At 32.6% G+C, this 17780-nt stretch overlaps 2 protein-coding genes across 2 annotated transcripts; one reads left to right on the top strand and one right to left on the bottom strand.

Annotated features, from left to right (window-relative positions):
* Window positions 1-277: 277 nt before the first annotated feature.
* On the bottom strand, window positions 278-3517 carry LOC140044755 (uncharacterized). Its single transcript, XM_072089402.1, has 5 exons — window positions 3210-3517; window positions 2244-2339; window positions 1879-2013; window positions 1078-1124; window positions 278-801 (listed from the first exon to the last, which is right to left on the bottom strand). The coding sequence occupies exons 1-5, from the start codon at window positions 3397-3399 to the stop codon at window positions 712-714; spliced, it is 558 nt and encodes a 185-aa protein (XP_071945503.1). The 5' UTR covers window positions 3400-3517; the 3' UTR covers window positions 278-711.
* A 1359-nt stretch (window positions 3518-4876) lies between these two features.
* On the top strand, window positions 4877-14117 carry LOC140044754 (26S proteasome regulatory subunit 7). Its single transcript, XM_072089401.1, has 11 exons — window positions 4877-5015; window positions 5575-5612; window positions 7085-7166; window positions 8267-8498; window positions 8975-9047; window positions 9271-9366; window positions 9716-9880; window positions 10194-10281; window positions 11995-12197; window positions 12643-12739; window positions 13426-14117. Exons 1-11 carry the CDS (start codon window positions 4943-4945, stop codon window positions 13581-13583), a joined length of 1305 nt encoding a protein of 434 aa, XP_071945502.1. The 5' UTR covers window positions 4877-4942; the 3' UTR covers window positions 13584-14117.
* The last annotated feature ends 3663 nt before the right edge of the window (window positions 14118-17780 follow it).

Genomic DNA, 17780 nt, shown 5'->3' with positions numbered 1-17780 from the left:
GGGCGGTCGGTATCAGAAGAGATACATAATATTCTACGTGGGACTAGGTCTGCGGGTTTCCGCTTACCGTTACCGCTCGTCTGTGTAAATTGGACATTATGATTGTATAAATTCTATAACCTGCCTTTAAATATCTTTCAAATAGAACAATAAAGTTTGATCTTTGGTTCTCACAACTTTCGTCTTTGTAAATTGGCCTTTAACGCTTGCATGCACCATAAAATCATCAATTAAATAAAAATGTGTAAACGAAAGAAAATGTGCGATGGCTGGAAAGTAGATTTTAATAATATACTTTTTATTTTATCGGATTATATATTGCTAACATAGGAGTAAATTCAATATTTTGTAATGATTTAAAAACACAACAATTAAAAAATATTAACTTCAATTCTATACATATCAGTCACAAACATCAAGTTGAATGGTGCATCCATTTTACAAAACAAAAAAGAAAAACAAAATTATAACATTTTAGTCTACAGAAAATATAAAGTTCTAAATACGAATACATAACATCAATACAATAATGCAAGTTTAATACTTAAAGTCGTCTAGTCTATAAGAGGGAAGATACAGTAACATATTTATCTGTCAATAATGGTTTTGCCGATAAGATGACAATTAAACATTTATTCAACTATTAATATTTTTACAGTGTTTAACGATTAGTTTCATGTGCACTTTATAACAGACGTGTGAATACGTCTTCTACTTGTAGATATTTAGTTGGCCTTTGATACAAACAGCCGTCTGATCGTAATAATTCGAAACAATAACTTTAGCATCCATCTGTCCAATCTACAAAATAAAAGCCCATTTTACATTTTAAATCCGAGAAAACTAAACATATTCTTATATTGAATGTCACGTGTTTAAAATAACAGTTTCGTGTTTGTGGAGATTTTTAGTAGGTCTAATGATCGCCAACGACAATTAAAAAAAATAGCCATCATCACAAAATGTATTGCAATACCAGCTTGACTTTTATTAAATAATGTTTTTGTTATGAGTATTAGCCGTAACTATAATACATCAAATCTTTTAAAATTTTTTAATCGAATGTGTTTTACTTACCGGTAGCTGCATGTTAGGCCTGCATTCAGCGGAAAGTTGTACCCAATCTAAAAGGCAAAAAAAGCGTTCGCAGTTAATTTTGTGAAAATCAGTATTTCATTTTCGTTAAAATTACAGTAGACTACTACAGTCGAGGCTAGTCGACTTTCGTCGTTATCCACATGTCGTCGTCATAATCAACATCGTCGTCATCCATATGTCATCATCGGCATGTCGTCGTCATCCACATGTCGTCGTCATCCACATATAGTCGTTATCCCATGGAGTAATTTACTCCATGGTTATCCATATGTCGTTGTCATCCACATCATCGTTGTCATCCACATGTCGTTTGTCATCGGCATGTCGTCGTCATCCACATGTCGTCGTCATCCACATGTCGTCGTTATCCACATGTCTTCATCCACATGTCGTCGTTATCCACATGCCGTTGTCATCATCAACATTGTCGTCATCCATATGTCATCATCGGCATGTCGTCGTCATCCACATGTCGTCGTCATCCATATTTATTCGTTATCCACATGTCGTCTTCATCCACATCGTCGTTATCCACATGTCGTCATCATCATCAACATCGTCGTTATCCACACGTCGTCGTCATCGGCATGTTGTCGTCATCCCCATTTCGTCGTTATCCACATGTCTTCATCCACATTTCGACGTTATCCACATGTCGTCGTCATCATCCACATCGTCGTTCATCGTTGATAATAATCATTATCATCACAATGGTGTCATCTAGCTACAGTTCTCTATACCAGGTTATTGTTAATCAACAATAAATATCAGTAACTTTACCATTTTCTTTTAAAGGAAATGGGCAAGGTATATCTGGAATATTAGAGCAATCAAACGCCCCGCCGTAGTGAATTGGCGGTGCTCCTTTATAGAGTGTTATGGAGATATCGGCCAGAACACTGATAAGGTCAGCATCTGACAGAAAAAAAAATTATGTGAGTATTCATAACTCAGCGGTTAATATAAAAATTATGGAATAACTGTTTTCGTTAAACTATATTTTCATTACATTTTACATATTTAAAAAATGATCCTATTGTATGATACGGTCTCTCTCAACAATATACACGTCTACAGCTGAACAGACTTATTTATTTACTATATTACAAGTATGTTATTTGAAAAGAACATTGCAGGATACTTACCAAGACGAAACATTAAAGTAATATCAAGAGTTTTCGTTCGACTGGTTAGGATATTTGGAGTACTTTTTAAACGAAAATATTTCTCTTGCGTAGGATCTTAAAAAATCATAACAAAAATGATTGTTAAGATAAAGCTCTGTCTACACTAGCTATCAAATGTTATGAGATCAAAAATGTGATGAGCCCATTTATGGACATGATAATGTCATATCACTACTATATTTTGGAATATCACTATCATATTATTTTGTGCTAACTTTAAAAAAAAAACACACGATATTTTAAAATCAAAACTCCCTAACTGCACTTGAACACATCAACCAAAGTCAGGCCTAACACACATTAAAATGGTTGTATAAATATTATTGTAAAGTGTTTTATTGCATATTTAGAGCTAAAAATTAGCTTTCAGTAATACTTGAATTTCAACATAATTTTTTTGTTTTTTATTTACACAAATAACAAACTTTTTTTTTCATACGCATCCAACAGCGATTAACTCCCAAATTACAGGATGATTTAATTATTTAATCATTTTAGCGTGCTTATAAACTAATTCTCATTTGAGATTTAGAGAGTGGAGTTAAAAGAGTCGTGAGTTACAACCTTGGTACTAGTTCAGGAGTGAACCCTGGACCCTGGGAGGCAACGCATTAGACCACCAAGATACATTTTGTTTACAATGATTCAAATTATGAAATCTCTTCCCAATTCTTCTTCCAAATATAAACTAAAAATTCTCTGGATGCAGCTTATATATTTTATAAGGTTTCTTTTAGATGTGCTTTATTAGTTGTTCTACTATAGAATATCTCCAATGTTTTTTTAGTTATACCATCGGTGTAGTGTTAATTGCTTACAAAGATGATGAAGTTAAAAAATACCCTGGCCGACCAGGCGGTTCAGAAATGTCCCTGCCTGAGCAACAACAACTATAATTTTACACATTAAAATAGTCTAACTTACCACATGATTCCAAGTCAAACGAAGAATCGTTCGTCTTTGCTTTGAGCCCCAAAGGTTTGTAATATAATTTGTTATCATAATCGGGTGGATGTTTCATCTTTTCAAACACAGTGACAGAACAAAATGAAGCATCTGTAAAGACCATCACACAGCTTCCTATCAAAAGCAGAAAAAGAATCCGATTCATCATCTTTACTTTTGCTGAAGAAGACCTACACCTACCAGCTACCAGCTACGAGTACTTTTGTATTGGGATTGCTTCGCCTTCCAATAAGGAAACTGTCTTTTAAATTAGTTATGCTAACTAAAATGAATGTGCATTCATACAGAATAGTTGTATTTATGTACTGTATAGGCCTTTGTTGTTCCAGTTTCTATACAAATAAAAGAAATTCCTCATTAATGACACCATTCTGATATGGTATTGATTCATTATACAGATTGTACTCTATTTAATATTTTCATTTCACTTCCTTAACAAACATGAAAAACGAAGCGAAACTATAATTAGGCCTTTAAACACTGTTTACTGAAAAAATGTAATCTTAATGCTTTCAGAAAGTTTTCTAGTATTATTTTATATACTTGCTATAAAAATGTGTATAAGGCTTATATTGTCTTTTACAACTTTCAGGGGAGGGTGGTTATAGGCCTGGTGGTGGTGTGTGTGTGTAGTCGGCACTATTTTTTTGTGTATAAAAACGTCTAGAATTTTTAAATATAGACACATAGGTCTACATATGCAAATTTTAAGGAAGCTACCAAAGGAATAAAAATGGCTAATTTGGGTACGGTACGGTTTTATTAGATAATATAAATGGAGCCGGGGTTTACCCAAAATATTTATGAGGCTTGTGAGGCCTAAACTATTTGCGTATAAACTTCTAGAATGGTTAAATATAGAAACATAAGCCTACTGTAGGCTACAGTAGGCCTATGATTGTAAGGAATTGCTACCAAAGAAAAGAAAAGCCTTAGGTACGGTAGTTTTATTAGATAATATAAATAGAACCGGGAATTTACCCAAAATATTTTTGAGAAAATTCAAACTTATTGCTTTTCATATAAATTTCACATTATATATAATTAACGTAGGCAATCTAACATGGTAAGCCTAATGGACGTTTTAGTCAATACTTCCAATCAAATCATAAATAAAATTGGAAAGTGAAATCATAGTGAATTCTGGGCGAGGGTTGTAGGCCTTGACTTGAACAATTTAATTAAATTAATTGGTAGGGTTTTTTTCTGTGAAATATGAATTTATAACGAGTTAATTGTATAGCCATTTACAGTAAATATATGCTACACAAATATATATAAAACTTTGACCGTTTGACGAAGAACAACCTATGAAGCAAATCAGACTATACACGTTCGTCTTACGAATAACTCATTTATTCCACGGCAGCCGTGCATACAGACGTTTGGCTCGAACACACACGGCTATCTGCTTTTTTTTTTTAAATAAGTAAGAATAATAATATTATTATTTATTTTTAACCAATAGTGTTTGCCTAAAAATATATTAATTAAATAACTTTAAAATGTGTACTCTATACATATAAAGACATTATTGAAAATTATTTAATTTATTACAAAGAATAATTCTACAAAAATGTACAAACATTTATTGTGTGAGCCTGGCTATCTATAGAGGGCCTTATCTTTAGTTAGTGTAGCGACAAAAAAATTATTTCTGAATATTGTTTTGTAATTAAATCCTAGTCAAAATGCCAGATCATTTAGGTTCTGAGATGCGAAAAGTTAAAGAAAAAGATGATAAAGAAGAAAAACCCATACAAGGTGCGATTACACGTATTTGATAGCTTAATTGGCCTTGTTTATCTAGCCTAGGCTAGGGCTACTAGAGGCTAGCTACCTACTTACTACACGACGATACGCAAAGTTCTCTCAGGACGTCGTGAATTGTTTTGCTGAGTCAGGCCCGGTAACAGGCCTGGCAGAGCAGTAACTAGGCTCCTACTGTAAGCCTAACATATAGGCCTAGCCTGATTGTAATATATTACCTATTATATAAGATCACTACTCACAATCAATACTTAAAAACCTGCCTGAATAATAATATTAATATATAGGCTAGGCCTAGCTAGGCCTATTATTAGATATTAATAATAATTAGGCCTACTAGGTAGGCCTATATTATATTGATATTTTTTAAATCTTAATTTACCTTACCTAGTTAGGCCTATGTGTTTTCATTAATCCATTATTAATTGTTGCCTAGTGTAGTAGCTAAAAATGCCTAGGAGGCTATATAATACTTTTAATAGGACTATTACTATATCTAATAATGATAATAATTATAAAGCTATTGTACCATACTCTTGCTCTCATTTTACAGCTCTAGATGAAGGTGATATTGCTCTTCTAAAAACATATGTAAGTATACTTGATAAAATTAATAAACTCTATTCATTCTGTGTGCATTGTATTTCATTGTACAGACAAATCGCCTCAACTGTGTGTATTTTTTTTGTTGATTATTAATATTTATTGGCACCAAAAATCAATGTGTCTATAAACACCTCAGTAATGGTATTATTACAGTACAGCATATAAGAAAAATAGAGGGGTTGACGATGCTGTAAATTCTTATCTCCATGATACATATCATCACCTTGATTAAAAAAGAAATTATGTACGGTCTATATTTTTCGATTTCTCCAGTGCTTTTAATACTATTTTACCACATCTTTTAATTGATAGAATATTAAGTTTTAATGTCTCACCTCAGCTCGCCAAAGTTATATATAGTTTTTTTATTAATAGACCGCAGATGGTTAAGTGCAATGGTATCCTATTATCCAACAAAGAATCTATCAGTGTTGGAGCTCCTCAAGGATGTGTTATTTCCCCAATTTTGTTTTCTTTTTATTCAAGTAGTTTTAATATTTTAAGTAAAGATTGCAATATTGTAAAATACGCTGACGATACTGTAATTAGTGGTTTTCTTTGCGATAGTAAGCATAATGTAAATGAATTTGTTAATGAAGTTGGAAGATTTGTTAATTGGTGTGAGGATATGAACTTAATACTTAATATTACTAAAACCAAAGAGATGATAATAGATTTTCGTAAAACCGCAGTTGAACATAATGTAATAACTATTAAAAAAACCGAGGTTGAAAGAGTAACCCAATACAAATACTTAGGTACTATAATTGACAACAAATTAAAATGGGAGTCAAACTCTCTCATGATTTCCAAGAAGGCATCTCAAAGGCTTTACTTTCTCAGAAAAATCAAGCAAATTAGAGTTGAAAACACTATTTTAATTCTATTTTATCAAAGTATTATTCAAAGTATTTTATCTTTTAGCATTGGATGTTTTTATGTTAACTTTACTGAAAATGATAAGAAAAATATTGAGAGACCACGTAAAATTGCAGAACGTATTATTAAAGCTGATCTAACGCCTTGTTCATTTATCTATGAAAAGAGTATTTTTAAAAAAGTAAACAATATTATGAAAGACCCCACTCATCCGTTACATTACTGTTATTATAGATCAGGTATTAGGCTGCGACCTCCAAGAGAAAATCTATTTGTAGAACTAGAAAATCCTTCGTTGTAAATAGCATTCATATTTTTAATTCTAATGTAAGACGATAATGCAATTTTTTAATAGTTTTACATTTTTAAAAGTTTTTTTATTTTTAACTTTTTATCTTGTATTTTAATCTGTTATAATACTGCACGTTTTAAATTGTTGCAACATTTTTTATGTTTGGTTTTTATTGTTGTTTTAATCTACCAAGCAAAGTGAATTTCCATTTTTATGGACAAATAAAATTTCTTGAATCTTCTTGAATCTTAAATCAGAGGTTTTTAATTTATTGATTGTTTTTTAGGGAGCTGGGCCATATTCAAAGGCTATCAAACAAGTTGAAGATGATATAGCCTCAATATCAAAGAAAGTTAATGAATTGACAGGTAACAATTACAACATTTATTCATCTGGATGGGAGACCGTCTAGAAATAGCGGCGGGTGCTGTATATACTGGAGAGTGATAGTGTAATGGTAATATCGGACTAGCATGTGATAGGCATGGGTTCGAGGTTATCTGTACCATACTAATTGCATCCTCAGGCAAGATGCTTTACTATTATTGCCTCGTCCTTCGGATGGGATGTAAAACTGTTGGTCCCGTTTACTTAACAGTGCATGTTAAAGAACTTGGTACACTATTCGAAAAGAGTAGGGGATTGTCTCCCTGTGTGCTGATCTGGTAGGAGCTGCACTGCTGGCTGCCATGGGACCGTGGAGGGCCTAATCCAAATTTCCTCAGTTTCCAGTTAAGCTTGAGGACAAATATAAATACCTTTACCTTTAAATGTTCCTCAAATCGGACCAACCTACAGTAGGAGGTTGATGTAGCATATTTTAGTGTGTTACTGTATGTGAGAGCATGTTTTGATATACATGTACTTTATGTGTCATAGCAGTAGTACTAAAAATAGTACCATTTTTAGTACTTTCGATCTATTGGATCAACAAAAAAGAAAAATTTATCTTATTTCAAGACTGTAATGTGTCATATTGCTGCAGCTTGTACATTTATTTATGGATTTGTTTACATCTGTGTACATTGTCTCAATCACACATGGCCATTGAACAAAGATAATGAACACAAATTCAGTTGTTCATATTCCAGGGTTCTTACAGGTATTGGAAAGTTATGAAAATATATGGAAATTCAATTCAGTGTTTTCCCTTTAGTTTCTTAATTAATGAATCCTTACATATTCTATTTTAAACAAAATTATTTTTCTTTGTACAATAACCACTGAGCTAATTGTTTATACACTAAATTGTATAGTATGTTTTATAGCCTAATTTTGTTTAACAATGTATTTTATCGTAATGTCATTTATCTTGTTTATGTATTTTATTAGAATTTAAGAGGGCCCCTTAATATCAACTGGCATTAATTTGTCTATCTGGAAGGGTTACACTCTATAAATAAAGTTGAAATAAAAAAAAAATATGTGTATAAATTTCAGTTAAAATTATGATTTTTTTTTTGTGTAGGAATTAAAGAATCCGACACCGGTCTTGCAAACCCAGCATTATGGGATTTACCAGCAGACAAGCAGACATTACAGAGCGAGCAACCCCTGCAGGTGGCCAGGTGTACAAAGATCATCAAAGCTGACACCGATGACGCTAAATACATTATCAATGTTAAACAGTTTGCTAAATTTGTTGTTGACCTACATGATCAAGTTGCTCCTACGGACATAGAGGAAGGCATGAGGGTTGGGTAAGGCCGCTTTTGATAGTAAACATCTTTTAGGACACCACTATTAAACTCTGTCTACACTATCAAACTAGTTTGACAATGATGTGCCCAAATATGGTAGTGATATGACATCATTGTGTCTATATGGGAACATCACAATTTTTTGTAGAACTTTAAAGGGGGAACGAACAAGGGGAAAGATATGTTTTAACACATGGCAGGCAACCCCTATAAAAACAAGTGGAAATATATTTATTCGTTATTAGGGGACACTTTCCTGTGTGAAACAAACAGGGGAAATATGTTTAATGCTACGGCCAACTCCTATTCAGGGGACACCCCTATATTTATACATTTATATTATTATCAATTCCAAATTAAATCAATTTGTAAAGCTGAAATAAATAGTTTGCATTCGTTTTATTCTAAATAATTATACAATAGATAAAATTTTTTTTTTCTTTCATTTTTATGTATTATCTATTCATAATTTACAGAGTTGACAGGAATAAGTACCAGATTCACATTCCTTTGCCTCCAAAGATTGACCCAACTGTTACTATGATGCAGGTAAAATATTATATTGTATTATAAGACCATTTACATTTTGGTCCCACAATTGCTTGTTCAGAATTGAAAATAATTTTCACCTTTGTCATCGACTCTTGTTTTTGGTGTACATTTATAATTTTGTAATAATGAAGATACTTTTTTTTTATTAATTTAAAAAAGAAATTATTTAAATCTATCCATGCCTAATATTTCAAATAAATTGTAAATCTATTTTTAACAGGTTGAAGAAAAGCCAGATGTGACGTATTCTGATGTAGGAGGTTGTAAAGAACAAATTGAAAAGTTACGAGAAGTTGTAGAGACTCCTCTGTTACATGTAAGAAATCTTTATTCTTAATTCTGAATTTGGCCTTATAACTGACCCTAATTTCTATTTTAACTGAGACACAATGGCCATATATTTAGCATGCAGTAGAACCACTATTAGGGGGACAACCATGTGACCCAACACATTTTCCCTTATATGTCCTCTGTTGCATATATTGCCCCATGATCATTTCAAGGGTAGATATGTCTCCTTAAAAGTGGTGTCCCCGGAATGATGATGGTGATTTACTTTATAATATTATATACTGTATAAGATTTGTACTAATTGGTCCTGTTTGTAAGAATGTTGGACAAGGAAATATAAATGATGAAGAAAATAATTATGATGTTTTTTTTAGCCTGAACGATTTGTAAACTTAGGCATTGAACCGCCCAAAGGTGTCCTACTGTATGGGCCACCTGGAACTGGTAAAACACTGTGTGCAAGGGCAGTTGCTAACAGAACAGATGCTTGCTTCATCAGGGTCATAGGCTCTGAACTTGTCCAGAAATATGTTGGTGAGGTAAGTACGAATGAAGGACCCACGACCACATGATGGTAATCATAAATAATTAACTGAATGTTACTGTTTTGTTACAATTGATGGTAGTGTCATTATAGCAAAAGCACCCCAGTCCATATAATGAGGAGCATATTTTCTATCAAAATCTTTGAATGCATTTATATATCCTTCTCCTGGAGCACTTGATAAGGGGTCCCAAATGATAGAATCTACTGTATTTTTGTATGTAGAATTTTCAAATACTTGGCATTAGAATATATGTACTTTGAGTTCATTAGACATTATATTTATTTTGTACTTATCAAATTTCTAGGGTGCAAGAATGGTTCGTGAATTATTTGAAATGGCAAGAACGAAGAAAGCATGTTTAATTTTCTTTGATGAAATTGATGCTATTGGAGGTAAAGACAATGCATTTGTAATAACAAAGTAATAACATTAAAACTTAATGTAAGGCCAAATAAAAAAACATACTTGTTAAGCGTCACCGCCCGCTCCTGATTATCCAGCCGCCTCTCTTTTTATTTTTATTTTTTTTTTACCCATATACAACGGAAAGTTCAGCGGCCCGGCCCAGCTCCAGAGCAGGGCTCAAAATTCACGCTAGCAAACTAGCATTTTGCTAGTAGATTCTTCATAATTGCTAGTTGAAAATTTCAAAACTAGCAAATGTTTGCTAGGCTGGTGTAATTTTTGAAAAATACGTACTGTACTTCTTAGCTTAGCCACGCTAGCTAGCCACCCCCGTAGCCACCGATCGCTCTATGTCGACAACGGCAATTTGGTGAAAACAATTGTTTCATTTACACGCCGCCGATTTACGTCAAGGAAACGCGAATAGCACCGCGAATCATGTAATGTGGTAAACAGCAAGCTTTTTCCCCAACACATTAAATCACGTGCATTTAGTACGTCGCTGAGGATTACATCATCAGTCACGTGATTACAGAATACACGATTATCAATTTAGGGATTTAACGAAATAAATATTTTGCCTACACAGTGGTCGAAGCGCGTTTTTTATAGGTTCGTAAATAGGAAACACCCCATACATAATGGACTCTACCAATTTTGTTTACGATGATCTCGCGCTCGAGATCGGCACACCACGAGGTCCTGTTGGGCGATGGGCCCGGCGATGCGTTTCATCACAACTTTAAATACTGATTTACACAGCAATTGGCAAAGGATTCATCAAAGAAGAATGAATACGTTGAATAAAAATTCACTTAAGAAATGCCGTAAGCTGTTTTCAAAATCAGCCCACTATTTAGTATTATTGAGACCAACATCATGCTTCTCGCGATAGGGAATTTCCTGGATAGATGAGTCGAGCGAGAGACGGCGGACCATGGCCGATGAGTGAGGCGGGGGTGGCACTGGCAGTTTGGACGGATTAGCCTAGGGCATACAATTTCGCTCGGTGGCAATTAAATTTAATGTTTTAATTACGTCTGGATTTAAACAATACAAAACTCAATTTTGTCATCGGCAATAATATTTCATACATAGTCAATTTTGTTCTATTTCGCATTTTAAAAGTTTGACGTTTCGTCCTTAAAAAAAGTGGGCCAAAACGTCCATCGCACAAAATTATACCTCCAGAAAAAGTAAAAAAAAAAAAAAAAAAAAACCGTCCCCCCGCCCCTGAAAATTTATGAGGGTGTGACGCTTAACAAGTCTTTTTTTTTATTTGGCCTAAATATCATTGAATTTAATCCTTAAGCTCTGTCTACACTATCAAACTTTGTGACAACAAAATGTGATGTGCCCATACATTTTGTCATACATTGTCACAGATAATATATCTACATCTTAGGTTTGATTACAAGCTGAGAGGCAGATTTAGGAATACCACAGCAATAGGTAATTTGGAATACAATTACTGTGTAAACATGATCAGAGAACATTATATTATGATATGACATTATCAACAGTTTTAGGCTGAGGGGCATGTTATAATGTGAACATACACCAACATTGGATGATCATATAACTTGAGTCACATTGGATATATGATAGATAGTGTAGACAGAACTTAAATAAATTAAATAGTAAATGCTTGAAAATTATTGTATTTAATTTTGTATTGTGAATTATGCTTTAACCCACAGGTGCCAGGTTCGATGATGGAGCTGGCGGTGATAATGAGGTACAAAGAACCATGTTGGAATTGATCAACCAACTAGATGGCTTTGATCCTAGAGGGAACATTAAAGTCCTGATGGCTACCAACAGACCAGATACCTTAGATCCAGCTCTTGTCAGACCAGGAAGACTTGATAGGAAAGTGGAATTTGGCTTGCCAGATCTTGAGGTCAGTAAATGTCTATAATATTTATTTCAGTTTTGTTTTGTGAATACTGTACTTCTTATTTTTATATGTTTACTATCCTGGTTGTAGTATTCTTCATTGTGTAAAGACGTCCAATATTGTATATTAATTACTTCTCTACCCACAGAAAATAGGACCTTCCTTAGGCCAGGATCTAGGATGTTTTAAACATTGGGACCACTAACAACCTATAATTAATTCAAACAGTACATCATTTGTAATAGTAGTTAATTTTTAGCTGCGGAATAGAGGATTTGCCTCTAGCATCCTGAACTTGGACCTGAAGTTTCTGCCTCTGCTTTCTTTTCTGATCTGCTCAAACCATTTACAATTATTTTTTTAATGTGAAATATAGATATGATTTAACTGTATTGATATTGTTGTAGTATTATTGTTTACTTAATTTTTAATTTTTATGCAATTACAGGGAAGATCACACATTTTTAAGATTCATGCAAGGTCAATGAATGTAGAGAAAGACATACGATATGAACTCCTGGCTAGACTTTGCCCAAATACAACTGGTAAGTCTAAATAATATCTACAATGTTTTCAATCATTGAAAGATTGAGTAGTTTTAATATACCAGTCCATCTTTGAACTCATAAAATATTCCATAAATACAAAATAGTAATTAATACACACTCCTATTGTCAAAAATTAAATTTAAAAAGAAATTAATTATATAATATTGGTATTAAATCAAATTCAACATAATTATTAAAACATAGCAGCAAAATGCTGAATTGAGTTCTAATTTACATGAGGTAAAAAACATCAAAAGGTAAAAATTAATTCCATCCTTCCATCTTGCATCAAATGTCAAAGCCTAGGCCTATTACTAATTGTAACCACAATGTAAAGGTTTTAGATTTGATTGTGCAATATTCACCCTTAATCATAAGGATGGATGAAATAATGCACTGCATTTGTACGAGATTAACCAATCACATGGCAAGGATACTATTAATTTACAAATATAGATACAGTATGGATTTGTATATTATATTCAAATTGCGATGATTACGTTGCTTTTAATATTTTAACATTAAATCAAATGTGTGTTAAACTTTCATTTTACCGGTTTTGTTACTCCATATTTTCTTTTTTCTTTCTGTCATGATTAATTTAAGTTTAAAATATAGTTTTCAGTGGATGTATCAATTTGTTTATATATATATAGTTGAAATATCAATTTTCTTATTTCCAGGGGCGGAAATCAGGAGTGTCTGCACAGAAGCGGGAATGTACGCCATCCGCGCGAGAAGGAAAGTGGCGACTGAAAAAGATTTCCTGGATGCTATTAACAAAGTTATCAAATCGTATGCTAAGTTTAGCTCAACGCCTCGCTATATGACTTACAATTAACATAATGACTTATTAACAATTCTCATATTAATTAAGCAATTAATATTGGTAACCTTATGAATAACAGTGGAAAGGTAAAAAATAAAAGATAATAAAAACAACTCTGCATATATATTGTCCTTATTAAACGTTGCACAAAGACACGATACATGTTACAGTATCATGTCAATATCAATTAATAGCAAGCAGTATCTACCTTCTGACAGTAAACTTCATCCAATGTGTGATATTGTATAGCGTTTCATGACACTATACAGTAACCTATGTTTCAAAAGCGCTATGGTAACAGCTTTTACTGTAAGCTGATTGCTTAGGTTTCTAGTCAGTAGACTAGGTTCCAGTCTACCACATATTTATTTAGTCATTGTTGGAATTTTATGTGACGTTATCTGTTTTGTCTTAAATAGCAAACAAAGATGAGACCAGGATAAGTTTAATCACTTTTGTAGTAACTTGTTTTTATTTTTATGCTGTCATCCCTTTGGTTTCATCATAAGATACTTAATGTAACTTTGGTAGATCAATAAAAAATATTTCAGGTTACTGATAAAATTGTTTTTGTGTTCAAGATTTCAGTGTGCAACACGTTAAAACAGAAGTTAGTTACCGTAGTTGATACAATAATACATTTTTACTAGAAACGTGCTTTGATTGGCCGAATGCAATCATCTTGTTTAGCCTATGTAATGTCTAAAATTCATAGGTCATTTATTTCATATAACCTTATTTTTTCAAGCTTACCTTTTTCATTGGAGAATTCGTGTAGAATTTAGTCCTATAGTGGCGCTATAAAATATTTGCCAATAGCGTTGCGCGCGCAGAATGCGTATATACATTATTTACGCGAAATAAAGAGCGCGTCGCAACCATTGTTACGTCACAATCAAACATTCGAAAAAACGCTAACGAAAAAACGTTGTCAAGTCAGAATTATTAAATTCTTCAAACTGTGAACAGTGATTTTAAATTGCTCTTCATTCAAACGAAATAAAACTGCATTTACTTTTCAAATCAATTTGGAAATACGAAACATCAATTTTCAAACACCGTTGTTATACTTCTATCAATTAAGTATGGCTAAATTTGTACTTAAAAGAAGATATTATGCTTCTTTGGAGGAAGCTCAACAGGTAACGGTGAGATCAAATGATTTTCACGCCACCAAGAATGGCGTTACTAGCTTCTCCAAAAAAGGTCGCAAGAGGCCTAGAAATAGAGGATGTCCTTATATCAGACGAAATACTAAAGTAGGCAATATTTCTGAATTAAAAAAATTAGATACACTTGTAAAAGTAGAAAATACTTCTAATAAGCTGATAAAAAACGTAAATATTTGTATTGATATTGAATCGTCTCCTACCGATGAGACCATTGGCAGTAACATCAATGATAGACATATTTGTCCTCCAACTAATGATATCAGAAATAGTGATGTCGCAGTAGTTGGCGACAAAAGCGATAATCAAAACGAAAATTATGATTATGAGTACAATAAGGAGTATTTTAAGTCACTACTTGATCGTCAAAAAGTCATTGATATAAATCCGTGGGCATGTTTTAAATCACAATCTGTCAAAGATAATATGGTAGAGTTTTTATGTTACATTCGATCAGAGCTCATGCGGTATGGATACATAATCGATTACGATATAGTACATCGTAGCCTTACACTTGTAGAAAGTATATTGATGTGTGATAACACAGATGTTAGACTAGGGAATCTAGAAGAGTTGGCAATTGCATCATTTTGCCTTGCAATGAAATGTGCTGAACGATACCAATCTAAGAGTATCATACCTTATACTTGTCAGTGCCTCCAGGATATTGGCTACTTTGATTCTAAATTAATTTCACAAATAGAATTCAATATACTCAAGAGTTTGAATTTTAAAATTAATAGTGTCACTTGTCTTGACTTTATACATGCTTACTGTGATTCTGGTAGCAGTAACACTAGCTCTGAAATTATCAAACAAGCGATAGAAACAGTGAGACAAAAATCTGTCAAATATTTGATTACAAATAGAATATCTCACACATCTGTAAAACCATCCATAATAGCATTCTTGATAGTAGTTGACGAATGTGAGATACTTGGCATAAGTTGGGAATCATTTGTTGATGAGGTAAAATATAAGATGCAAAAAGAAACGATTAATAAGATAATAAATAAGTTAAGGTAATAAGATATAATATGATATATATTCAATAAAATAAGTAAGTTAAGATACAATCAGATCAGCAATAAAAAGGTACAATTAAGTTAGAATAGAGACATTTTGTTTTAATGGATCAGAAAAGAAAACAAATATACTAAAATAAGATTCAATAAAATAGAATAAGATTTGAAAAAAAAAACACATTAAAATAAGATAAGAGGTAATAATGTATAGATAAGAGAATATGTATATAATAAATATATATATATATATATATATATATATATATATATATATATATATATATATATATATATATATATAAATATATATATATATATATAAAAGGCAATAAGATTAGATAGAATAAGATTTTAAAAATAGATTAAAGAAAATAAAAAAACAGAATAAAATAAGATGCAATAGGATAAGATACAATAAGATAAAAAATGAATTATAGAAAAATTGAAGATATAGAAAATAAAGATAATTATATCAATAAGTTAATAATGCAATAAGATTGAGTAAGTGATTGAAATTATAGATACTTTAGAAATTGATATCAAATGAAAGAATAATTAATAGGATTTCTCCTAAATTAAAACCTAAAAAACATAATTTAAAAAAAATTTCAATACTTCTTCTCATTTATTTTTATCATTTAAAAATTAATTTGGCCAATGGGAAGAAAAACAAAATTTCCAGTCTGAAGTCGGAGATGCTACCTCATCGTGGTAGACTGGTGTCAACATGATTGGTAACCAGATCGGTACCAATGATGGCTAACAGCATCACGCATATGCCTACACTAAATTATAAAAGCAAAGCAATTAGAAGTAGTACATTTATAACACTTTACCTAAACAACTAACTTCTTTTATACAATTAATGCATAAACTTACAAATGTACGCAAATTATTTGCATGTATTAATCAATCATCCAATAGCATTGTTTGAAATGGTGACTCAATAATTGCGTCCGCTTAATCGCAGCAGTATGCTGCGTGGTTATTCCTGTTTTCGCGACAAAGATGAGAATATTCCCGATTGAACGGGTTTCGCAGTAGGTAAGTATAACACTGTTGGTACGGTAAAAGCTGATTTTTATAGCAAGCATAATACAATATACCGTACTATATATTAACAACTTCAGACAGCTGAGGCTGAGGATTTTAACTTCTTTACATTTTCTACCTGTTGCTGAAAGGAATTACGTGTGTTAGATCTTGTCTTCTACGGTAATGACTAACATGCACTTGGCTGTTTATGCAAATTCCACTGCCTTATTCACACATACCAATAATAAGAAACCCCATTTCACGCAAGCGCTTTCACGAAAATTATAATAAACCGATCCGTCGAGAAAAATATAATTCTCTCTGAGGATCTCAACAAAATGTTTTTATACCCAAGTATAGGTAATGGTTTTGTGTGATTAACGTTCTAAACGTTATTTAACCATGATCTATTTTATCCTTTACAGATTGATGACCAGATGTCAACATCATTATAAAGTATTCCGCCGTTTGCATGTGGCCCGTATTTAAAATATTAAGGCGCGCCTACACAAATATCGGAAGTTAATACTAGGTACACTTTTACAAAGAGATTATTTTGGCAACAGGGTTTGCTTCAATGTAGTTCGTCCTTACTCAAAGCTAATTCATTAAATGGTATAATAATATTGTTTGTAAGATCTATGTTGTTACGGTGAATGTGAGGTATGTGTGACAAAAATTAACCGTATTCACCAACGCACACTGTAGCACTATTTTATGGTAAAACTACCAAGCAAGGTAAGTGCACAGGTGGTAAGTATGCCCCTGTTATTTGGTCGGTACCATATGCATCTGACGTGTTTTAACCTCCAAAAGGGGGTAATCCCCTGCTGGGGGTTACTGCAGATTCTTGGACGGAGATGTAAGTAGACAAGCTACCAAAGAGGTGGAGCCAACTTTGACGAATTATGTTGGCTGTCGTACTATCCGTCCTAGTTACCTAGAGACGGAATTGGTGTGATACGGGTGGAATGTTGATT

The sequence above is a fragment of the Antedon mediterranea genome, chromosome 3, assembly GCF_964355755.1.
Source record: "Antedon mediterranea chromosome 3, ecAntMedi1.1, whole genome shotgun sequence".
NCBI lineage: Eukaryota > Metazoa > Echinodermata > Crinoidea > Comatulida > Antedonidae > Antedon > Antedon mediterranea.
Note: the sequence above shows the minus strand (reverse complement) of the source record. Positions and strands in the feature narration are given on the sequence as shown.

Bases quoted from the DNA above. Each gene is read 5' to 3' on its own strand.
- LOC140044755 (XM_072089402.1), bottom strand. From the start codon at position 3,399: ATGATGAATCGGATTCTTTTTCTGCTTTTGATAGGAAGCTGTGTGATG. The intron at 2,340-3,209 runs GTAAGTTAGACT...TGATTTTTTAAG, and splicing joins GTTTGACTTGGAATCATGTG to ATCCTACGCAAGAGAAATAT. The intron at 1,125-1,878 runs GTAAAGTTACTG...TTTGCCTTTTAG, and splicing joins ATTTCCTTTAAAAGAAAATG to ATTGGGTACAACTTTCCGCT.
- LOC140044754 (XM_072089401.1), top strand. From the start codon at position 4,943: ATGCCAGATCATTTAGGTTCTGAGATGCGAAAAGTTAAAGAAAAAGAT. The intron at 7,167-8,266 runs GTAACAATTACA...TTTTTTGTGTAG, and splicing joins GAAAGTTAATGAATTGACAG to GAATTAAAGAATCCGACACC. The intron at 12,198-12,642 runs GTCAGTAAATGT...ATGCAATTACAG, and splicing joins TTGGCTTGCCAGATCTTGAG to GGAAGATCACACATTTTTAA.